Below are 24,221 nucleotides of genomic sequence, written 5' to 3' on the forward strand. Positions count from 1 at the left end.
TGGACACCTGATCCGCGCCGTATGGGAAGTGATGAGGGAGGGAGTGAAAGAAGAAAGGAAGAAAGGGGTGCCGTAGTGGAGGGCTCCGGAATAATTTCGACCACCTGGGGATCTTTAACGTGCACTGACATCGCACAGCACACGGGCGCCTTAGCGTTTCGCCTCCATCGAAACGCGGCCACCACGGTCGGTTTCGAACCCGGCTCAGTAGCCGAGCGTTCTAACCACTGAGCCAACGCGGCGGATTCAGATGGAACACCGATGGATATCGCGTTCTGCGAAACCCGGTCCCAAAATCATCAAGAAAACCGTGCTGTGGTTCACCAACACGCTTTGCATAAAAGAACAAATGTATGGCCACGGTCGGTTGATTATCAACGCATCGTATGACATATCAATGCAGCAAATGTGAGCGTACCACGTGAGGAACAGGAAAGAAAGAAGCGGAACCGGCACGAGATGCAAGCGCTTCGTTCGGCAGCACGAGGGACGCCACGCGCACACGAGCAGATCACATGTGCGATTCGAAGCCCCGAGGAGCCATGAAAGGACAGCTAGCTGTTCCACGTCGTCACGAGTGGTGGGCACAAAGAATGTGGTCACGAATGGCTGGCGAAGGCTGCAAGGCGCCTTCGACGACGAGCGGAGGACTAGACCGGCGCCAAAGGGTGGTGGCTCTAGGTCACCTGCTGTCATCATTACTGGGAGTAGCACTGACGCTCAGCGCCATCACCATCGGCCTGTCTGTGCTCCGTCATCAGAGAGGCTCCGAAGGAAGCGGCGTCTTTGGCATGGGACGCAGCTCGTGGAACACCTGCAACTCCAAGCTCTGCATGGCGCACTTCCGTCGCCTCAAGGACTCCCTGAACCGGAGCACGGCCCCGTGCGGCGACTTATACCGCTTCGCGTGTGGCGCTTGGCATCCTCGTGCAGCCAAGTCAGAAACCGTCTTCCGAGACCTCCTGGCCGTGGCCCAGCAAGACGCCATCCGGTACCTGGAGGCCGTGAACGACGCCTCAAACAAAATGGTGCTGCCAACCGGGAAAGTCCTTTTGCCCGATTCCCGTCCGGTACTGCGCATTAACCGAGCTGAGCGGGCGCACCAGGTCTGCCTGCACAGTGGTAGCAGTACCAAGGATGCCGCTTTGCTGACCGAGTTCCTTGCCGACCGGTCACTGTCCTGGCCTGAGCGCACTACGGCGCCCGCGCAGCCTCTGGACGTACTCCTGGACCTGGACATCAACTGGAACCTGGGCCTGTGGTTCTCGGTTCGTGTCTCACCCATACCGGGCTGCAACCAACGGCAGGTGCGCGTGGGGTCCGGCATCGTGTCCTACGATTGGAAGCGGGCTCTGGACACCATGGTAACGCGGGGAGTGTACAAAGCACGCGTGCGTCGCTTTCACGACGCCCTTCGTGCGAGAAGCTTCGCGGCCATGAGCGACAAGGAAATGAAGGAGCTGCGCCGTTATGAGTCAACGATCGTCGGTGCCCTGTGCGGCTCGGTGTCTGGTGGCCAGAACGAACTGGCCTTCCCGCTGAAGCAGATGCAGAATTTGGCCACTCCTCGCCTGGCCGCCGCCCAGTGGGACACTCTCCTCAACTGGCAGCTCAACAAAGCTCTCAGAGTGACCGAGGCTGACCGCGTCATCGCCACGAGCGTGAAGCTGCTGCAGGCAGTCGACTATCTGCTGAGTTCGCTTCCTGCTGAGGTGGTGCTACACCACCTGGCATGGTCGCTGGTGCAGATGATCGGATGGATGGCCGACTCGGCACTTCCGGGTCGACCCACGGCGTACGAGATGGAAGATATGCGGAGCGCCGACTGTTTCTGGGTCACACACAGAGCGTTCGGAGTAACCCACCTCTCCGGCTACATAAACACTACCTACCCGCTTCACTGGCGCTCCTCAGTGGACGCCATTCTGATGACCATCACTCAGACGGCCATCAAATTCTTCCTGAAGACATCTTGGATCCACGCTGAGAGCCGAGCGGCCGCCGTCGACAAGCTGCGCCGCATGAACACCTCCCTCTGGCCTTCCGACTCCTACCTCAATGCATCGGAGGTGGCCGCCATATTGGAGAACTTCCCTGAGCCCAGAGAGGACGGTGCTGTGCTGCGGTACTGGCTGGACGCGTTGTCGGCTCGCCGAGCGCTCTTTGGCAGGCAGTGGGATGTGGCCGACGCCTTCTACCCTGGAGACTTGCAGCCGCCGCGGGCCCTGTTCCGCTACCACTATTACCTAAACGAGCTGGCTGTCTCGCTGCACGCGCTGCGCAGCCCGCTGTTCGTGGAGGGAGTGGGCCTCGCTGTGAACATGGGAGGCCTCGGAGCCCACTACGCCGTTGCCCTGGCCCGGGCGTTCGACCCACGAGGCGTCCTCCTGGACGGTCGCGGTTCCACCTCCGGTCTTTGGTGGGGAAAGTCCTCGTACCGGGACTACGAGCGGAGGACAGCGTGCCCAGCGACTGCCGCCAGTGGAGCCGAAGGAGGTGTGCAGGCCTTCGAGGGAGTCGCTGCCATCGAGATAGCGTACGGGGCCTTCAACGCGTCGCGCTCTATCGCCGACCAGGGTACGCGGACGCATCAGAGGCGGCGCATTTTCCTTGGCCTGTCAGAGGATCAGGGCTTCTTCGTCGCCTTCTGCCAAGCGTCCTGCGCGCGCGGGCCCAGCGAGCGACAACAGCTGTCCTGCACACTGCCGCTGAAGAACATCCGCGAGTTCGCCACCGCATTTACGTGTCCCGTGGCCTCGCCCATGAATCCAGCGCTACGGTGCGGCTTCTTCGAGGCCACTGACCAACGGGCTGCCCGTAAAAATGGGGGTGAGAGTGAAGATGCCGGTAAAAGTGCGTCTACGAATGCGAGTGCGAATGTTGGTGCTGACGGCGCAGTGACGTCCTGGACGAGGCCACCGGCACGCCGGAGTGGCAGTGACGACCAGGATCCGTTTACACTGGCGACGACGGGTCTCGCGGGGCATATGGTTCGACAGCCCCCAGTTTTATGAGAGAATTTTGTGGTGGCTGCTAGCTGCCATATTGTTTAAGCTGTCGTTGCTCGAACGAATCGACGCAAGACGTTCGCTGCCAAAAACCATTTGGCTTGAAACAATAAAGTCTGCGCACTTGTGCGCGCAACTGTGCTTCTGTGTTCGTGCTCTTGAAGTAGTAGTAGTAAACACGTTAATTTGGGAAGAGAAAAGGCATAAGGATGGGGGAGAGATATATTTGGAGTTTCAGTGGTCAACCTAGTCACCAGCATAAACTGTCTATGAACTCATTCTTTTTCTCAGTCAGAAGGGCTCCTATTGCTCTAAACAAGGGCTAGTTATCTTGTGTAGTAAAGGGCTTTTTTCATAGCCCCAGGCGACTTGGCACATCGTGGCGTAGCACCCACACCACACGCACTGTTTCTTGTATCAAGAGTCTTGGTTTTAGGTTGAGAATACTGCCTGATGTTGCCAGGCAACAGTAGCTGGGGCCTATAATAATTAGGGTTATATTAAGCCATATACGTGTTTCGTACCATTTCAGGTCGCGTTTCAGGGGAGGTTAAACGCATAAGGCACCCGCGTGCTGCGCGATGTCAGTGCAGGTTAAAAGATCCCCAGGTCGCCTGAATCATTACCGAGACCTCCACTACGGCACCTCTCCCTTTCTTCCACTGCCTCCTTAATCCCTTCTCTTATGGCACGGTTCGGGTGTCCACCGAGATGTGAGACAGTTACTGCGTCATTTCATTTCCTCAAAACCAGTTTTCAATTTTGTTTTCCTTTCCTCAAACAGATTTTCAATTTTAGTTTCATTTTCGACTTGCCCCAGTAGCTCAGTGGTTAGGGCGCTGGACTAGTGAATCCAGGCCTCCCACTGATGCCGACTCCCGACCCGAACTGCTCCTTACCTTATTCTCCTTCATGCCGGCTACCCCGATCAATTCATTATTTCTTGTAAGCTCTGCGGGAAACCGAGGGACTTCCTTCATGTCCTCCTCACATGTCCTACCTTCCCACACCATCCATGCCCAACCATGGCGGAGTCATACAGGGAGACTCTCCTGGCCAGCTCCGCTGCTGCTGACCAGCGCCGGATAATTACCGACACCCTGAAGCGGATAGCCCTCCAAGGGCTGTCCTTTTCCCTGTAAGGGCAACCCCCTAAGGGCTGCCTCGTGCCATGTTAGGGGGCTTGCCCCCCTCTGTATTTGGCAATAATGTTTCCACCACCACCACTGATCCGGAGCTCCCGAGTTCGAACCCCACCGCGGCGGCCGCGTTTCGAAGGAGGCGTAACGCCAAGGCGCCCGTGTGCTGTGCGACGCCAGCGCACGTCTAAGATCCTTAGGTGGCCGAAACCATTCCGGAGCCCTCCACTACGGCACTTCTTCTCTCAGTCCCTCCTTCATCCCCTCCCCCACGGCGCGGCCCAGGACTCCGCCGAGATGCTAGACAGACACTGCACCATTTCCCTTCCCCAACAGCCAATTATTATTATTATTATTTACACCGGTCCCACCCACTTGGCCCCACCGCGGGCTGCCGACGCGCGCGGGAATTGCCCGGATGGCAGAGCTTCCTGGCCCACCGGAGGGACGCTGCTGACTGGACTCTGCCGTTAGCACCATGACGTCTGGATAAATCTAACCAACAGCCAGCTCTTAACGGACATACGCAGACGTGCGACACGGAGGAGAGCTAGTGTTTCAAAATGTCACTGGAAAGGGCTCGCCAACTTTCCCGCGCGGTTGTAGGTTGTATGTCCTCTTCTGATGTGTATTATATGGCTGAGATGTTAATGAGAACAGGATGTAGCCACTGAGCGAGCTTACTTTCCTCTAAAGTTGTTTCAGGGCCCTTTACATTTTTAACATGGGGGACCAAAAGCATGGGAGCTGTGTATTACTTAACAAAATTTTATATTATATCATTTCAGGGCTAGTTAGGTTTTCTGATCTTTCTGTTATGTGATGTTAAATTATTTAGCTTAACAAGTGATTCCTCAAAGCGAAACCTAATTTCATGTACGAAATTGACAGTATTGCTCCAATAGCCACTGCAATTGGTGACCACAGGGCGCTGCCTGGCACAGATCACGTGGTCGCAGTGGTGACGTCTCCGGCGGTCGTGGAGAACGCGCCGGTGGGCCGTATGATGTAACGCTCCGTGTACGGCCACGGCACGCAGTATTCTGGCGGCTGCAGGTCGATCGCGCTGGTAGGCGGGCACTCGAACGCCGTTGCGAAGTCACGCATGTGACGCAGCAGCGTGTTGAGCCTGTGGGTGCGCATGCGCGTTCTACAGCTCCGCGAATGCTCCCTGTTAGAAGCTACCTTAAATACCTAGCTTACAAATTCACAGCTCCACAAATGTTCCTCTTCCTCAGAAAGAAGATAGCGGAACTTTCCCTGGTGTTCTTTGTAGTGTTTGGATATTCGCTCTGTGTGTTACGGCGTGTACCGGTGAATTTTGCTTTAGCAAGGGGACTGAGTGAGCACGGACGTAAATATCGCAGGCCAATTGAGGCACCAGCTTCGAATGACGCCACTTGTCTCCAGCCAATGAGAATCATTCGGTCCGGTGACGTCCGTTATTCTAGCCATGGGAGAATTTTATGACAGATGCCACATTTATTATCTGATACAGTGCCAAGTAGGCATGGGGTTTAATAAAACGCAAGAAATGGCTGAGGAAAATGCTTAGTGCACACTTAAAACTCGTTGTTTGCTATTCGTGCCTGACGTGGTTCGGAGGCAATAGACCGAAGTCGATGAGCTTGCGGTTGGCGTTGGGCGAAAGCACTTCACACATGTACTCTCCGAAGGAGTAAACAAATATGGCTGGTGGTTTAGCATTCCTACGCACGACATATTCTGCGAAAGCAGGCTAGGTCACCCGAATTTTGGTGTTGGGCAAAACCCTTTTTTGGAGTGTCTCAGATACTTTTCGAACGTGGGTCACTTCATTTTTGAATTTCCAGGGGTGGGCCAAGCCAATTTTGGCATTGTCCCAGGTCGGTTCCGAAAGTGGACAAATAATAATAATAATTTGTTTTTGGGGAAGGAAATGGCGCAGTATCTGTCTCATATATCGTTGGACACCTGATCCGCGCCGTATGGGAAGTGATGAGGGAGGGAGTGAAAGAAGAAAGGAAGAAAGGGGTGCCGTAGTGGAGGGCTCCGGAATAATTTCGACCACCTGGGGATCTTTAACGTGCACTGACATCGCACAGCACACGGGCGCCTTAGCGTTTCGCCTCCATCGAAACGCGGCCACCACGGTCGGGTTCCAACCCGGCTCAGTAGCCGAGCGTTCTAACCACTGAGCCAACGCGGCGGATTCAGATGGAACACCGATGGATATCGCGTTCTGCGAAACCCGGTCCCAAAATCATCAAGAAAACCGTGCTGTGGTTCACCAACACGCTTTGCATAAAAGAACAAATGTATGGCCACGGTCGGTTGATTATCAACACATCGTATGACATATCAATGCAGCAAATGTGAGCGTACCACGTGAGGAACAGGAAAGAAAGAAGCGGAACCGGCACGAGATGCAAGCGCTTCGTTCCGCAGCACGAGGGACGCCACGCGCACACGAGCAGATCACACGTGCGATTCGAAGCCCCGAGGAGCCATGAAAGGACAGCTGGCTGTTCCATGTCGTCACGAGTGGTGGGCACAAAGAATGTGGTCTCGAATGGCTGGCGAAGGCTGCAAGGCGCCTTCGACGACGAGCGGAGGATTAGACCGGCGCCAAAGGGCGGTGGCTCTAGGTCACCTGCTGTCATCATTACTGGGAGTAGCACTGACGCTCAGCGCCATCACCATCGGCCTGTCTGTGCTCCGTCATCAGAGAGGCTCCGAAGGAAGCGGCGTCTTTCGCATGGGACGCAACTCGTGGAACACCTGCAACTCCAAGCTCTGCATGGCGCACTTCCGTCGCCTCAAGGACTCCCTGAACCGGAGCACGGCCCCGTGCGGCGACTTTTACCGCTTCGCGTGTGGCGCTTGGCATCCTCGCGCAGCCAAGTCAGAGACCGTCTTCCGAGACCTCCTGGCCGTGGCCCAGCAAGACGCCATCCGGTACCTGGAGTCCGTGAACGACGCCTCAAACAAAATGGTGCTGCCAACCGGGAAAGTCCTTTTGCCCGATTCCCGTCCGGTACTGCGCATTAACCGAGCTGAGCGGGCGCACCAGGTCTGCCTGCACAGTGGTAGCAGTACCAAGGATGCCGCTTTGCTGACCGAGTTCCTTGCCGACCGGTCACTGTCCTGGCCTGAGCGCACTACGGCGCCCGCGCAGCCTCTGGGCGTACTCCTGGACCTGGACATCAACTGGAACCTGGGCCTGTGGTTCTCGGTTCGTGTCTCACCCATACCAGGCTGCAACCAACGGCAGGTGCGCGTGGGGTCCGGCATCGTGTCCTACGATTGGAAGCGGGCTCTGGACACCATGGTAACGCGGGGAGTGTACAAAGCACGCGTGCGTCGCTTTCACGACGCCCTTCGTGCGAGAAGCTTCGCGGCCATGAGCGACAAGGAAATGAAGGAGCTGCGCCGTTATGAGTCAACGATCGTCGGTGCCCTGTGCGGCTCGGTGTCTGGTGGCCAGAACGAACTGGCCTTCCCGCTGAAGCAGATGCAGAATTTGGCCACTCCTCGCCTGGCCGCCACCCAGTGGGACACTCTCCTCAACTGGCAGCTCAACAAAGCTCTCAGAGTGACCGAGGCTGACCGCGTCATCGCCACGAGCGTGAAGCTGCTGCAGGCAGTCGACTATCTGCTGAGTTCGCTTCCTGCTGAGGTGGTGCTACACCAGCTGGAATGGTCGCTGGTGCAGATGATCGGATGGATGGCCGACTCGGCACTTCCGGGTCGACCCACGGCGTACGAGATGGAAGATATGCGGAGCGCCAACTGTTTCTGGGTCACACACAGAGCGTTCGGAGTAACCCACCTCTCCGGCTACATAAACACTACCTACCCGCTTCACTGGCTCTCCTCAGTGGACGCCATTCTGATGACCATCACTCAGACGGCCATCAACTTCTTCCTGAAGACATCTTGGATCCACGCTGAGAGCCGAGCGGCCGCCGTCGACAAGCTGCGCCGCATGAACACCTCCCTCTGGCCTTCCGACTCCTACCTCAATGCATCGGAGGTGGCCGCCATATTGGAGAACTTCCCTGAGCCCAGAGAGGACGGTGCTGTGTTGCGGTACTGGCTGGACGCGTTGTCGGCTCGCCGAGCGCTCCTTGGCAGGCAGTGGGATGTGGCCGACGCCTTCTACCCTGGAGACTTGCAGCCGCCGCGGGCCCTGTTCCGCTACCACTATTACCGAAACGAGCTGGCTGTCTCGCTGCACGCGCTGCGCAGCCCGCTGTTCGTGGAGGGAGTGGGCCTCGCTGTGAACATGGGAGGCCTCGGAGCCCACTACGCCGTTGCCCTGGCCAGGGCGTTCGACCCACGAGGCGTCCTCCTGGACGGTCGCGGTTCCACCTCCGGTCTTTGGTGGGGAAAGTCCTCGTACCGGGACTACGAGCGGAGGACAGCGTGCCCAGCGACTGCCGCCAGTGGAGCCGAAGGAGGTGTGCAGGCCTTCGAGGGAGTCGCTGCCATCGAGATAGCGTACGGGGCCTTCAACGCGTCGCGCTCTATCGCCGACCAGGGTACGCGGACGCATCAGAGGCGGCGCATTTTCCTTGGCCTGTCAGAGGATCAGGCCTTCTTCGTCGCCTTCTGCGAAGCGTCCTGCGCGCGCGGGCCCAGCGAGCGACAACAGCTGTCCTGCACACTGCCGCTGGAGAACTTCCGCGAGTTCGCCACCGCATTTACGTGTCCCGTGGCCTCGCCCATGAATCCAGCGCTACGGTGCGGCTTCTTCGAGGCCAGTGACCAGCGGGCTGCCCGTAAAAATGGGGGTGAGAGTGAAGATGCCGGTAAAAGTGCGTCTACGAATGCGAGTGCGAATGTTGGTGCTGACGGCGCAGTGACGTCCTGGACGAGGCCACCGGCACGCCGGAGTGGCAGTGACGACCAGGATCCGTTGACACTGGCGACGACGGGTCTCGCGGGGCATTTGGTTCGACAGCCCCCAGTTTTATGAGAGAATTTTGTGGTGGCTGCTAGCTGCCATATTGTTTAAGCTGTCGTTACTCGAACGAATCGACGCAAGACGTTCGCTGCCAAAAACCATTTGGCTTGAAACAATAAAGTCTGCGCACTTGTGCGCGCAACTGTGCTTCTGTGTTCGTGCTCTTGAAGTAGTAGTAGTAAACACGTTAATTTGGGAAGAGAAAAGGAATAAGGGTGGGGGAGAGATATATTTGGAGTTTCAGTGGTCAACCTAGTCACCAGCACAAACTGTCTATGAACTCATTCTTTTTCTCAGTCAGGAGGGCTCCTATTGCTCTAAACAAGGGCTAGTTATCTTGTGTAGTAAAGGGCTTTTTCATAGCCCCAGGCGACTTGGCACATCGTGGCGTAGCACCCACACCACACGCACTGTTTCATGTATCAAGAGTCTTGGTTTTAGGTTGAGAATACTGCCTGATGTTGCCAGGTAACAGTAGCTGGGGCCTATAATAATTAGGGTTATATTAAGCCATATACGTGTTTCGTACCATTTGAGGTCGCGTTTCAGGGGAGGTTAAACGCATAAGGCGCCCGCGTGCTGCGCGATGTCAGTGCAGGTTAAAAGATCCCCAGGTCGTCTGAATCATTACCGAGACCTCCACTACGGCACCTCTCCCTTTCTTCCACTGCCTCCTTAATCCCTTCTCTTATGGCGCGGTTCGGGTGTCCACCGAGATGTGAGACAGTTACTGCGTCATTTCATTTCCTCAAAACCAATTTTCAATTTTGTTTTCCTTTCCTCAAACAGATTTTCAATTTTAGTTTCATTTTCGACTTGCCCCAGTACCTCAGTGGTTAGGGCGCTGGGCTAGTGAATCCAGGCCTCCCACTGGTGCCGACTCCAGACCCGAACTGCTCCTTACCTTATCCTCCTTCATGCCGGCTACCCCGATCAATTCATTATTTCTTGTAAGCTCTGCGGGAAACCGAGGGACTTCCTTCATGTCCTCCTCATGTGTCGTACCTTCCCACACCATCCATGCCCAACCATGGCGGAGTCATACAGGGAGACTCTCCTGGCCAGCTCCGCTGCTACTGACCAGCGCCGGATAATTACCGACACCCTGAAGCGGATAGCCCTCCAAGGGCTGTCCTTTTCCCTGTAAGGGCAGCCCCCTAAGGGCTGCCTCGTGCCATGTTAGGGGGCTTGCCCCCCTCTGTATTTGGCAATAATGTTTCCACCACCACCACTGATCCGGAGCTCCCGAGTTCGAACCCCACCGCGGCGGCCGCGTTTCGAAGGAGGCGTAACGCCAAGGCGCCCGTGTGCTGTGCGACGCCAGCGCACGTCTAAGATCCTTAGGTGGCCGAAACCATTCCGGAGCCCTCCACTACGGCACCTCTTCTCTCAGTCCCTCCTTCATCCCCTCCCCCACGGCGCGGCCCAGGACTCCGCCGAGATGTTAGACAGACACTGCACCATTTCCCTTCCCCAACAGCCAATTATTATTATTATTATTTACACCGGTCCCACCCACTTGGCCCCACCGCGGGCTGCCGACGCGCGCGGGAATTGCCCGGATGGCAGAGCTTCCTGGCCCACCAGAGGGACGCTGCTGACTGGACTCTGCCGTTAGCACCATGACGTCTGGATAAATCTAACCAACAGCCAGCTCTTAACGGACATACGCAGACGTGCGACACGGAGGAGAGCTAGTGTTTCAAAATGTCACTGGAAAGGGCTCGCCAACTTTCCCGCGCGGTTGTAGGTTGTATGTCCTCTTCTGATGTGTATTATATGGCTGAGATGTTAATGAGAACAGGATGTAGCCACTGAGCGAGCTTACTTTCCTCTAAAGTTGTTTCAGGGCCCTTTACATTTTTAACATGGGGGACCAAAAGCATGGGAGCTGTGTATTACTTAACAAAATTTTATATTATATCATTTCAGGGTTAGTTAGGTTTTCTGATCTTTCTATTCTGTGATGTTAAATTATTTAGCTTGGCAAGTGATTCCTCAAAGCGAAACCTAATTTCATGTACGAAATTGACAGTATTGCTCCAATAGCCACTGCAATTGGTGACCACAGGGCGCTGCCTGGCACTGATCACGTGGTCGCAGCGGTGACGTCTCCGGCGGTCGTGGAGAACGCGCCGGTGGGCCGTATGATGTAACGCTCCGTGTACGGCCACGGCACGCAGTATTCTGGCGGCTGCAGGTCGATCGCGCTGGTAGGCGGGCACTCGAACGCCGTTGCGAAGTCACGCATGTGACGCAGCAGCGTGTTGAGCCTGTGGGTGCGCATGCGCGTTCTACAGCTCCGCGAATGCTCCCTGTTAGAAGCTACCTTAAATACCTAGCTTACAAATTCACAGCTCCACAAATGTTCCTCTTCCTCAGAAAGAAGATAGCGGAACTTTCCCTGGTGTTCTTTGTAGTGTTTGGATATTCGCTCTGTGTGTTACGGCGTGTACCGGTGAATTTTGCTTTAGCAAGGGGACTGAGTGAGCACGGACGTAACTATCGCACGCCAATTGAGGCACCAGCTTCGAATGACGCCACTTGTCTCCAGCCAATGAGAATCATTCGGTCCGGTGACGTCCGTTATTCTAGCCAATGGGAGAATTTTATGACAGATGCCACATTTATTATCTGATACAGTGCCAAGTAGGCATGGGGTTTATTAAAACGCAAGAAATGGCTGAGGAAAATGCTTAGTGCACACTTAAAACTCGTTGTTTGCTATTCGTGCCTGACGTGGTTCGGAGGCAATAGACCGAAGTCGATGAGCTTGCGGTTGGCGTTGGGCGAAAGCACTTCACACATGTACTCTCCGAAGGAGTAAACAAATATGGCTGGTGGTTTAGCATTCCTACGCACGACATATTCTGCGAAAGCAGGCTAGGTCACCCGAATTTTGGTGTTGGGCAAAACCCTTTTTTGGAGTGTCTCAGATACTTTTCGAACGTGGGTCACTTCATTTTTGAATTTCCAGGGGTGGGCCAAGCCAATTTTGGCATTGTCCCAGGTCGGTTCCGAAAGTGGACAAATAATAATAATAATTTGTTTTTGGGAAGGAAATGGCGCAGTATCTGTCTCATATATCGTTGGACACCTGATCCGCGCCGTATGGGAAGTGATGAGGGAGGGAGTGAAAGAAGAAAGGAAGAAAGGGGTGCCGCAATCGATCATTTTCTCCTCTCTTGCCGGCGGTTCGCGGTTCAGAGAAAGCAATATCTGGAGGTTCCTCTTTCGAGACTAGGACTGCCTCTGTCTCTTACAGTTCTTCTATCGTTCGGTGCGAGTGCCAAGGGATTCCCGTTAAGCAGTGTATGCGGCTACCTTCACGATTACATAAGTGCAACTAATCGATTATCCTGTTAGCTATACACAAAATTCTTTCGCATGTCCAAAAAAGGCTAGATTGATTCTATTCCGGATGACTCATACCTCTTGAATTCATTTTATTTTTCCCAATTTTTTTTTTTATCTTGATTCAGTCTTCTGACGTTTCCTTCCCAGCGCAAATGCTTCATTGGCATTCTACCCTATACCTTGGCCAATCCCCCCACGTGGGTATGTGCCATATTACTTGAGGAGAAGAAGAAGAAGAAGTAGTGGAGGGCTCCGGAATAATTTCGACCACCTGGGGATCTTTAACGTGCACTGACATCGCACAGCACACGGGCGCCTTAGCGTTTCGCCTCCATCGAAACGCGGCCACCACGGTCGGGTTCCAACCCGGCTCAGTAGCCGAGCGTTCTAACCACTGAGCCAACGCGGCGGATTCAGATGGAACACCGATGGATATCGCGTTCTGCGAAACCCGGTCCCAAAATCATCAAGAAAACCGTGCTGTGGTTCACCAACACGCTTTGCATAAAAGAACAAATGTATGGCCACGGTCGGTTTATTATCAACACATCGTATGACATATCAATGCAGCAAATGTGAGCGTACCACGTGAGGAACAGGAAAGAAAGAAGCGGAACCGGCACGAGATGCAAGCGCTTCGTTCCGCAGCACGAGGGACGCCACGCGCACACGAGCAGATCACACGTGCGATTCGAAGCCCCGAGGAGCCATGAAAGGACAGCTGGCTGTTCCATGTCGTCAGGAGTGGTGGGCACAAAGAATGTGGTCTCGAATGGCTGGCGAAGGCTGCAAGGCGCCTTCGACGACGAGCGGAGGACTAGACCGGCGCCAAAGGGCGGTGGCACTAGGTCACCTGCTGTCATCATTACTGGGAGTAGCACTGACGCTCAGCGCCATCACCATCGGCCTGTCTGTGCTCCGTCATCAGAGAGGCTCCGAAGGAAGCGGCGTCTTTCGCATGGGACGCAACTCGTGGAACACCTGCAACTCCAAGCTCTGCATGGCGCACTTCCGTCGCCTCAAGGACTCCCTGAACCGGAGCACGGCCCCGTGCGGCGACTTTTACCGCTTCGCGTGTGGCGCTTGGCATCCTCGCGCAGCCAAGTCAGAGACCGTCTTCCGAGACCTCCTGGCCGTGGCCCAGCAAGACGCCATCCGGTACCTGGAGTCCGTGAACGACGCCTCAAACAAAATGGTGCTGCCAACCGGGAAAGTCCTTTTGCCCGATTCCCGTCCGGTACTGCGCATTAACCGAGCTGAGCGGGCGCACCAGGTCTGCCTGCACAGTGGTAGCAGTACCAAGGATGCCGCTTTGCTGACCGAGTTCCTTGCCGACCGGTCACTGTCCTGGCCTGAGCGCACTACGGCGCCCGCGCAGCCTCTGGGCGTAATCCTTGACCTGGACATCAACTGGAACCTGGGCCTGTGGTTCTCGGTTCGTGTCTCACCCATACCAGGCTGCAACCAACGGCAGGTCCGCGTGGGGTCCGGCATCGTGTCCTACGATTGGAAGCGGGCTCTGGACACCATGGTAACGCGGGGAGTGTACAAAGCACGCGTGCGTCGCTTTCACGACGCCCTTCGTGCGAGAAGCTTCGCGGCCATGAGCGACAAGGAAATGAAGGAGCTGCGCCGTTATGAGTCAACGATCGTCGGTGCCCTGTGCGGCTCGGTGTCTGGTGGCCAGAACGAACTGGCCTTCCCGCTGAAGCAGATGCAGAATTTGGCCACTCCTCGCCTGGCCGCCACCCAGTGGGACACTCTCCTCAACTGGCAGCTCAACAAAGCTCTCAGAGTGACCGAGGCTGACCGCGTCATCGCCACGAGCGTGAAGCTGCTGCAGGCAGTCGACTATCTGCTGAGTTCGCTTCCTGCTGAGGTGGTGCTACACCAGCTGGCATGGTCGCTGGTGCAGATGATCGGATGGATGGCCGACTCGGCACTTCCGGGTCGACCCACGGCGTACGAGATGGAAGATATGCGGAGCGCCGACTGTTTCTGGGTCACACACAGAGCGTTCGGAGTAACCCACCTCTCCGGCTACATAAACACTACCTACCCGCTTCACTGGCTCTCCTCAGTGGACGCCATTCTGATGACCATCACTCAGACGGCCATCAACTTCTTCCTGAAGACATCTTGGATCCACGCTGAGAGCCGAGCGGCCGCCGTCGACAAGCTGCGCCGCATGAACACCTCCCTCTGGCCTTCCGACTCCTACCTCAATGCATCGGAGGTGGCCGCCATATTGGAGAACTTCCCTGAGCCCAGAGAGGACGGTGCTGTGTTGCGGTACTGGCTGGACGCGTTGTCGGCTCGCCGAGCGCTCCTTGGCAGGCAGTGGGATGTGGCCGACGCCTTCTACCCTGGAGACTTGCAGCCGCCGCGGGCCCTGTTCCGCTACCACTATTACCGAAACGAGCTGGCTGTCTCGCTGCACGCGCTGCGCAGCCCGCTGTTCGTGGAGGGAGTGGGCCTCGCTGTGAACATGGGAGGCCTCGGAGCCCACTACGCCGTTGCCCTGGCCCGGGCGTTCGACCCACGAGGCGTCCTCCTGGACGGTCGCGGTTCCACCTCCGGTCTTTGGTGGGGAAAGTCCTCGTACCGGGACTACGAGCGGAGGACAGCGTGCCCAGCGACTGCCGCCAGTGGAGCCGAAGGAGGTGTGCAGGCCTTCGAGGGAGTCGCTGCCATCGAGATAGCGTACGGGGCCTTCAACGCGTCGCGCTCTATCGCCGACCAGGGTACGCGGACGCATCAGAGGCGGCGCATTTTCCTTGGCCTGTCAGAGGATCAGGCCTTCTTCGTCGCCTTCTGCGAAGCGTCCTGCGCGCGCGGGCCAAGCGAGCGACAACAGCTGTCCTGCACACTGCCGCTGAAGAACTTCCGCGAGTTCGCCACCGCATTTACGTGTCCCGTGGCCTCGCCCATGAATCCAGCGCTACGGTGCGGCTTCTTCGAGGCCAGTGACCAGCGGGCTGCCCGTAAAAATGGGGGTGAGAGTGAAGATGCCGGTAAAAGTGCGTCTACGAATGCGAGTGCGAATGTTGTTGCTGACGGCGCAGTGACGTCCTGGACGAGGCCACCGGCACGCCGGAGTGGCAGTGACGACCAGGATCCGTTGACACTGGCGACGACGGGTCTCGCGGGGCATATGGTTCGACAGCCCCCAGTTTTATGAGAGAATTTTGTGGTGGCTGCTAGCTGCCATATTGTTTAAGCTGTCGTTACTCGAACGAATCGACGCAAGACGTTCGCTGCCAAAAACCATTTGGCTTGAAACAATAAAGTCTGCGCACTTGTGCGCGCAACTGTGCTTCTGTGTTCGTGCTCTTGAAGTAGTAGTAGTAAACACGTTAATTTGGGAAGAGAAAAGGCATAAGGGTGGGGGAGAGATATATTTGGAGTTTCAGTGGTCAACCTAGTCACCAGCACAAACTGTCTATGAACTCATTCTTTTTCTCAGTCAGGAGGGCTCCTATTGCTCTAAACAAGGGCTAGTTATCTTGTGTAGTAAAGGGCTTTTTCATAGCCCCAGGCGACTTGGCACATCGTGGCGTAGCACCCACACCACACGCACTGTTTCATGTATCAAGAGTCTTGGTTTTAGGTTGAGAATACTGCCTGATGTTGCCAGGTAACAGTAGCTGGGGCCTATAATAATTAGGGTTATATTAAGCCATATACGTGTTTCGTACCATTTGAGGTCGCGTTTCAGGGGAGGTTAAACGCATAAGGCGCCCGCGTGCTGCGCGATGTCAGTGCAGGTTAAAAGATCCCCAGGTCGTCTGAATCATTACCGAGACCTCCACTACGGCACCTCTCCCTTTCTTCCACTGCCTCCTTAATCCCTTCTCTTATGGCGCGGTTCGGGTGTCCACCGAGATGTGAGACAGTTACTGCGTCATTTTATTTCCTCAAAACCAATTTTCAATTTTGTTTTCCTTTCCTCAAACAGATTTTCAATTTTAGTTTCATTTTCGACTTGCCCCAGTACCTCAGTGGTTAGGGCGCTGGGCTAGTGAATCCAGGCCTCCCACTGGTGCCGACTCCAGACCCGAACTGCTCCTTACCTTATTCTCCTTCATGCCGGCTACCCCGATCAATTCATTATTTCTTGTAAGCTCTGCGGGAAACCGAGGGACTTCCTTCATGTCCTCCTCATATGTCGTACCTTCCCACACCATCCATGCCCAACCATGGCGGAGTCATACAGGGAGACTCTCCTGGCCAGCTCCGCTGCTGCTGACCAGCGCCGGATAATTACCGACACCCTGAAGCGGATAGCCCTCCAAGGGCTGTCCTTTTCCCTGTAAGGGCAGCCCCCTAAGGGCTGCCTCGTGCCATGTTAGGGGGCTTGCCCCCCTCTGTATTTGGCAATAATGTTTCCACCACCACCACTGATCCGGAGCTCCCGAGTTCGAACCCCACCGCGGCGGCCGCGTTTCGAAGGAGGCGTAACGCCAAGGCGCCCGTGTGCTGTGCGACGCCAGCGCACGTCTAAGATCCTTAGGTGGCCGAAACCATTCCGGAGCCCTCCACTACGGCACCTCTTCTCTCAGTCCCTCCTTCATCCCCTCCCCCACGGCGCGGCCCAGGACTCCGCCGAGATGTTAGACAGACACTGCACCATTTCCCTTCCCCAACAGCCAATTATTATTATTATTATTTACACCGGTCCCACCCACTTGGCCCCACCGCGGGCTGCCGACGCGCGCGGGAATTGCCCGGATGGCAGAGCTTCCTGGCCCACCAGAGGGACGCTGCTGACTGGACTCTGCCGTTAGCACCATGACGTCTGGATAAATCTAACCAACAGCCAGCTCTTAACGGACATACGCAGACGTGCGACACGGAGGAGAGCTAGTGTTTCAAAATGTCACTGGAAAGGGCTCGCCAACTTTCCCGCGCGGTTGTAGGTTGTATGTCCTCTTCTGATGTGTATTATATGGCTGAGATGTTAATGAGAACAGGATGTAGCCACTGAGCGAGCTTACTTTCCTCTAAAGTTGTTTCAGGGCCCTTTACATTTTTAACATGGGGGACCAAAAGCATGGGAGCTGTGTATTACTTAACAAAATTTTATATTATATCATTTCAGGGTTAGTTAGGTTTTCTGATCTTTCTATTCTGTGATGTTAAATTATTTAGCTTGGCAAGTGATTCCTCAAAGGGAAACCTAATTTCATGTACGAAATTGACAGTATTGCTCCAATAGCCACTGCAATTGGTGACCACAGGGCGCTGCCTGGCACAGATCACGTGGTCGCAGCGGTGACGTCTCCGGCGGTCGTGGAGAACGCGCCGGTGGGCCGTATGATGTAACGCTCCGTGTACGGCCACGGCACGCAGTATTCTGGCGGCTGCAGGTCGATCGCGCTGGTAGGCGGGCACTCGAACGCCGTTGCGAAGTCACGCATGTGACGCAGCAGCGTGTTGAGCCTGTGGGTGCGCATGCGCGTTCTACAGCTCCGCGAATGCTCCCTGTTAGAAGCTACCTTAAATACCTAGCTTACAAATTCACAGCTCCACAAATGTTCCTCTTCCTCAGAAAGAAGATAGCGGAACTTTCCCTGGTGTTCTTTGTAGTGTTTGGATATTCGCTCTGTGTGTTACGGCGTGTACCGGTGAATTTTGCTTTAGCAAGGGGACTGAGTGAGCACGGACGTAACTATCGCACGCCAATTGAGGCACCAGCTTCGAATGACGCCACTTGTCTCCAGCCAATGAGAATCATTCGGTCCGGTGACGTCCGTTATTCTAGCCAATGGGAGAATTTTATGACAGATGCCACATTTATTATCTGATACAGTGCCAAGTAGGCATGGGGTTTAATAAAACGCAAGAAATGGCTGAGGAAAATGCTTAGTGCACACTTAAAACTCGTTGTTTGCTATTCGTGCCTGACGTGGTTCGGAGGCAATAGACCGAAGTCGATGAGCTTGCGGTTGGCGTTGGGCGAAAGCACTTCACACATGTACTCTCCGAAGGAGTAAACAAATATGGCTGGTGGTTTAGCATTCCTACGCACGACATATTCTGCGAAAGCAGGCTAGGTCACCCGAATTTTGGTGTTGGGCAAAACCCTTTTTTGGAGTGTCTCAGATACTTTTCGAACGTGGGTCACTTCATTTTTGAATTTCCAGGGGTGGGCCAAGCCAATTTTGGCATTGTCCCAGGTCGGTTCCGAAAGTGGACAAATAATAATAATAATTTGTTTTTGGGGAAGGAAATGGCGCAGTATCTGTCTCATATATCGTTGGACACCTGATCCGCGCCGTATGGGAAGTGATGAGGGAGGGAGTGAAAGAAGAAAGGAAGAAAGGGGTGCCGTAGTGGAGGGCTCCGGAATAATTTCGACCACCTGGGGATCTTTAACGTGCACTGACATCGCACAGCACACGGGCGCCTTGGCGTTTCGCCTCCATCGAAACGCGGCCACCACGGTCGGGTTCGAACCCGGCTCAGTAGCCGAGCGTTCTAACCACTGAGCCAACGCGGCGGATTCAGATGGAACACCGATGGATATCGCGTTCTGCGAAACCCGCTCCCAAAATCATCAAGAAAACCGTGCTGTGGTTCACCAACACGCTTTGCATAAAAGAACAAATGTATGGCTACGGTCGGTTGATTATCAACGCATCGTATGACATATCAATGCAGCAAATGTGAGCGTACCACGTGAGGAACAGGAAAGAAAGAAGCGGAACCGGCACGAGATGCAAGCGCTTCGTTCGGCAGCACGAGGGACGCCACGCGCACACGAGCAGATCACACGTGCGATTCGAAGCCCCGAGGAGCCATGAAAGGACAGCTGGCTGTTCCACGTCGTCACGAGTGGTAGGCACAAAGAATGTGGTCTCGAATGGCTGGCGAAGGCTGCAAGGCGCCTTCGACGACGAGCGGAGGACTAGACCGGCGCCAAAGTGCGGTGGCTCTAGGTCACCTGCTGTCATCATTACTGGGAGTAGCACTGACGCTCAGCGCCATCACCATCGGCCTGTCTGTGCTCCGTCATCAGAGAGGCTCCGAAGGAAGCGGCGTCTTTGGCATGGGACGCAGCTCGTGGAACACCTGCAACTCCAAGCTCTGCATGGCGCATTTCCGTCGCCTCAAGGACTCCCTGAACCGGAGCACGGCCCCGTGCGGCGACTTTTACCGCTTCGCGTGTGGCGCTTGGCATCCTCGCGCAGCCAAGTCAGATTCCGTCTTCCGAGACCTCCTGGCCGTGGCCCAGCAAGACGCCATCCGGTACCTGGAGGCCGTGAACGACGCCTCAAACAAAATGGTGCTGCCAACCGGGAAAGTCCTTTTGCCCGATTCCCGTCCGGTACTGCGCATTAACCGAGCTGAGCGGGCGCACCAGGTCTGCCTGCACAGTGGTAGCAGTACCAAGGATGCCGCTTTGCTGACCGAGTTCCTTGCCGACCGGTCACTGTCCTGGCCTGAGCGCACTACGGAGCCCGCGCAGCCTCTGGACGTACTCCTGGACCTGGACATCAACTGGAACCTGGGCCTGTGGTTCTCGGTTCGTGTCTCACCCATACCGGGCTGCAACCAACGGCAGGTGCGCGTGGGGTCCGGCATCGTGTCCTACGATTGGAAGCGGGCTCTGGACACCATGGTAACGCGGGGAGTGTACAAAGCACGCGTGCGTCGCTTTCACGACGCCCTTCGTGCGAGAAGTTTCGCGGCCATGAGCGACAAGGAAATGAAGGAGCTGCGCCGTTATGAGTCAACGATCGTCGGTGCCCTGTGCGGCTCGGTGTCTGGTGGCCAGAACGAACTGGCCTTCCCGCTGAAGCAGATGCAGAATTTGGCCACTCCTCGCCTGGCCGCCGTCCAGTGGGACACTCTCCTCAACTGGCAGCTCAACAAAGCTCTCAGAGTGACCGAGGCTGACCGCGTCATCGCCACGAGCGTGAAGCTGCTGCAGGCAGTCGACTATCTGCTGAGTTCGCTTCCTGCTGAGGTGGTGCTACACCACCTGGCATGGTCGCTGGTGCAGATGATCGGATGGATGGCCGACTCGGCACTTCCGGGTCGACCCACGGCGTACGAGATGGAAGATATGCGGAGCGCCGACTGTTTCTGGGTCACACACAGAGCGTTCGGAGTAACACACCTCTCCGGCTACATAAACACTACCTACCCGCTTCACTGGCGCTCCTCAGTGGACGCCATTCTGATGACCATCACTCAGACGGCCATCAACTTCTTCCTGAAGACATCTTGGATCCACGCTGAGAGCCGAGCGGCCGCCGTCGACAAGCTGCGCCGCATGAACACCTCCCTCTGGCCTTCCGACTCCTACCTCAATGCATCGGAGGTGGCCGCCATATTGGAGAACTTCCCTGAGCCCAGAGAGGACGGTGCTGTGCTGCGGTACTGGCTGGACGCGTTGTCGGCTCGCCGAGCGCTCCTTGGCAGGCAGTGGGATGTGGCCGACGCCTTCTACCCTGGAGACTTGCAGCCGCCGCGGGCCCTGTTCCGCTACCACTATTACCTAAACGAGCTGGCTGTCTCGCTGCACGCGCTGCGCAGCCCGCTGTTCGTGGAGGGAGTGGGCCTCGCTGTGAACATGGGAGGCCTCGGAGCCCACTACGCCGTTGCCCTGGCCCGGGCGTTCGACCCACGAGGCGTCCTCCTGGACGGTCGCGGTTCCACCTCCGGTCTTTGGTGGGGAAAGTCCTCGTACCGGGACTACGAGCGGAGGACAGCGTGCCCAGCGACTGCCGCCAGTGGAGCCGAAGGAGGTGTGCAGGCCTTCGAGGGAGTCGCTGCCATCGAGATAGCGTACGGGGCCTTGAACGCGTCGCGCTCTATCGCCGACCAGGGTACGTGGACGCATCAGAGGCGGCGCATTTTCCTTGGCCTGTCAGAGGATCAGGCCTTCTTCGTCGCCTTCTGCCAAGCGTCCTGCGCGCGCGGGCCCAGCGAGCGACAACAGCTGTCCTGGACACTGCCGCTGAAGAACGTCCGCGAGTTCGCCACCGCATTTACGTGTCCCGTGGCCTCGCCCATGAATCCAGCGCTACGGTGCGGCTTCTTCGAGGCCAGTGACCAGCGGGCTGCCCGTAAAAATGGGGGTGAGAGTGAAGATGCCGGTAAAAGAGCGTCTACGAATGCGAGTGCGAATGTTGGTGCTGACGGCGCAGTGACGTCCTGGACGAGGCCACCGGCACGCCGGAGTGGCAGTGACGACCAGGATCCGTTGACACTGGCGCCGACGGGTCTCGCGGGGCATATGGTCCGACAGCCCCCAGTATTATGAGAGAATTTTGTGGTGGCTGCTAGCTGCCATATTTTTTAAGCTGTCGTTGCTCGAACGAATCGACGCAAGATGTTCGCTGCCAAAAACCATTTGGCTTGAAACATTAAAGTCTGCGCACTTGTGCGCGCAACTGTGCTTCTGTGTTCGTGCTCTTGAAGTAGTAGTAGTAAACACGTTAATTTGGGAAGAGAAAAGGCATAAGGGTGGGGGAGAGATATATTTGGAGTTTCAGTGGCCAACCTAGTCACCAGCATTAACTGTCTATGAACCCATTCTTTTTCTCAGTCAGGAGGGCTCCTATTGCTCTAAACTAGGGCTAGTTATCTTGTGTAGTAAAGGGCTTTTTTCATAGCACGTCGTGGCGTAGCACCCATACCACACGCACTGTTTCATATATCAGGAGTCTTGGTTTTAGGTTGAGAATTCTGCCTGATGTTGCCAGGTAACAGTAGCTGGGGCCTATAATAATTAGGGTTATATTAAGCCATATACGTGTTTCGTACCATTTCAGGTCGCGTTTCAGGGGAGGTTAAACGCATAAGGCGCCCGCGTGCTGCGCGATGTCAGTGCAGGTTAAAAGATCCCCAGGTCGTCTGAATCATTACCGAGACCTCCACTACGGCACCTCTCCCTTTCTTCCACTGCCTCCTAAATCCCTTCTCTTATGGCGCGGTTCGGGTGTCCACCGAGATGTGAGACAGTTACTGCGTCATTTTTTTTCCTCAAAACCAATTTTCAATTTTGTTTTCTTTTCCTCAAACAAATTTTCAATTTTAGTTTCATTTTCGACTTGCCCCAGTAGCTCAGTGGTTAGGGCGCTGGGCTAGTGAATCCGGGCCTCCCACTGGTGCCGACTCCAGACCCGAACTGCTCCTTACCTTATTCTCCTTCATGCCGGCTACCCCGATCAATTCATTTCTTCTTGTAAGCTCTGCGGGAAACCGAGGGACTTCCTTCATGTCCTCCACACATGTCCTACCTTCCCACGCCATCCATGCCCAACCATGGCGGAGTCATACAGGGAGACTCTCCTGGCCAGCTCCGCTGCTGCTGACCAGCGCCGGATAATTACCGACGCCCTGAAGCGGATAGCCCTCCAAGGGCTGTCCTTTTCCCTGTAAGGGCAGCCCCCTAAGGGCTGCCTCGTGCCATGTTAGGGGGCTTGCCCCCCTCTGTATTTGGCAATAATGTTTCCACCACCACCACTGATCCGGAGCTCCCGAGTTCGAACCCCACCGCGGCGGCCGCGTTTCGAAGGAGGCCTAACGCCAAGGCGCCCGTGTGCTGTGCGACGCCAGCGCACGTCTAAGATCCTTAGGTGGCCGAAACCATTCCGGAGCCCTCCACTACGGCATCTCTTCTCTCAGTCCCTCCTTCATCCCCTCCCACACGGCACGGTCCAGGACTCCGCCGAGATGTTAGACAGACACTGCACCATTTCCCTTCCCCAACAACCAATTATTATTATTATTATTTACACCGGTCCCACCCACTTGGCCCCACCGCCGGCTGCCGACGCGCGCGAGAATTGCCCGGATGGCAGAGCTTCCTGGCCCACCGGAGGGACGCTGCTGACTGGACTCTACCGCTATCACCATGACGTCTGGATAAATCTAACCAACAGCCAGCTCTTAACGGACATACGCAGACGTGCGACACGGAGGAGGGCTAGTGTTTCAAAATGTCACTGGAAAGGGCTCGCCAACTTTCCCGCGCGGTTGTAGGTTGTATGTCCACTTCAGATGTGTATTATATGGCTGAGATGTTAATGAGAACAGGATGTAGCCATTGAGCGAGCTTACTTGCCTCTAAAGTTGTTTCAGGGCCCTTTACATTTTTAACACGGGGGACCAAAAGCATGGGAGCTCTGTATTACTTAACAAAATTTTATATTATATCATTTCAGGGTTAGTTAGGTTTTCTGATCTTTCTGTTGTGTGATGTTAAATTATTTAGCTTGGTAAGTGATTCCTCAAAGCGAAACCTAATTTCATGTACGAAATTGACAGTATTGCTCCAATAGCCACTGCAATTGGTGACCACACGGCGCTGCCTGGCACAGATCACGTGGTCGCAGCGGTGACGTCTCCGGCGGTCGTGGAGAACGCGCCGGTGGGCCGTATGATGTAACGCTCCGTGTACGGCCACGGCACGCAGTATTCTGGCGGCTGCAGGTCGATCGCGCTGGTAGGCGGGCACTCGAACGCCGTTGCGAAGTCACGCATGTGACGCAGCAGCGTGTTGAGCCTGTGGGTGTGTGCATGCGCGTTCTACAGCCCCGCGAATGCTCCGTGTTAGAAGCTGCCTTAAATACCTAGCTTACAAATTCACAGCTCCACAAATGTTCCTCTTCCTCAGAAAGAAGATAGCGGAACTTTCCCTGGTGTTCTTTGTAGTGTTCGGATATTCGCTCTGTGTGTTACGGCGTGTACCGGTGAATTTTGCTTTAGCAAGGGGACTGAGTGAGCACGGACGTAACGATCGCAGGCCAATTG

General features: G+C 55.6%; 4 protein-coding genes across 4 annotated transcripts; all 4 read left to right on the forward strand.

Annotated features, from left to right (window-relative positions):
* The first annotated feature begins 605 nt into the window (after positions 1-605).
* LOC144119307 (endothelin-converting enzyme 2-like) lies at positions 606-3,014 on the forward strand. The gene has a single exon (XM_077651972.1). It carries the CDS (start codon positions 606-608, stop codon positions 3,012-3,014), a length of 2,409 nt encoding a protein of 802 aa, XP_077508098.1.
* Positions 3,015-6,698: 3,684 nt separating this feature from the next.
* Positions 6,699-9,107, forward strand: LOC144119318 (endothelin-converting enzyme 2-like). Its single transcript, XM_077651979.1, has one exon. The coding sequence runs from the start codon at positions 6,699-6,701 to the stop codon at positions 9,105-9,107; it is 2,409 nt and encodes an 802-aa protein (XP_077508105.1).
* A 4,117-nt stretch (positions 9,108-13,224) lies between these two features.
* LOC144119330 (endothelin-converting enzyme 2-like) lies at positions 13,225-15,633 on the forward strand. Its single transcript, XM_077651981.1, has one exon. It carries the CDS (start codon positions 13,225-13,227, stop codon positions 15,631-15,633), a length of 2,409 nt encoding a protein of 802 aa, XP_077508107.1.
* A 3,684-nt stretch (positions 15,634-19,317) lies between these two features.
* Positions 19,318-21,726, forward strand: LOC144119344 (endothelin-converting enzyme 2-like). Its single transcript, XM_077651991.1, has one exon. The coding sequence runs from the start codon at positions 19,318-19,320 to the stop codon at positions 21,724-21,726; it is 2,409 nt and encodes an 802-aa protein (XP_077508117.1).
* The last annotated feature ends 2,495 nt before the right edge of the window (positions 21,727-24,221 follow it).

Source organism: Amblyomma americanum, chromosome 1 (assembly GCF_052857255.1).
Source record: "Amblyomma americanum isolate KBUSLIRL-KWMA chromosome 1, ASM5285725v1, whole genome shotgun sequence".
Lineage (NCBI taxonomy): Eukaryota > Metazoa > Arthropoda > Arachnida > Ixodida > Ixodidae > Amblyomma > Amblyomma americanum.

Bases quoted from the DNA above. Each gene is read 5' to 3' on its own strand.
- LOC144119307 (XM_077651972.1), top strand. From the start codon at position 606: ATGGCTGGCGAAGGCTGCAAGGCGCCTTCGACGACGAGCGGAGGACTA.
- LOC144119318 (XM_077651979.1), top strand. From the start codon at position 6,699: ATGGCTGGCGAAGGCTGCAAGGCGCCTTCGACGACGAGCGGAGGATTA.
- LOC144119330 (XM_077651981.1), top strand. From the start codon at position 13,225: ATGGCTGGCGAAGGCTGCAAGGCGCCTTCGACGACGAGCGGAGGACTA.
- LOC144119344 (XM_077651991.1), top strand. From the start codon at position 19,318: ATGGCTGGCGAAGGCTGCAAGGCGCCTTCGACGACGAGCGGAGGACTA.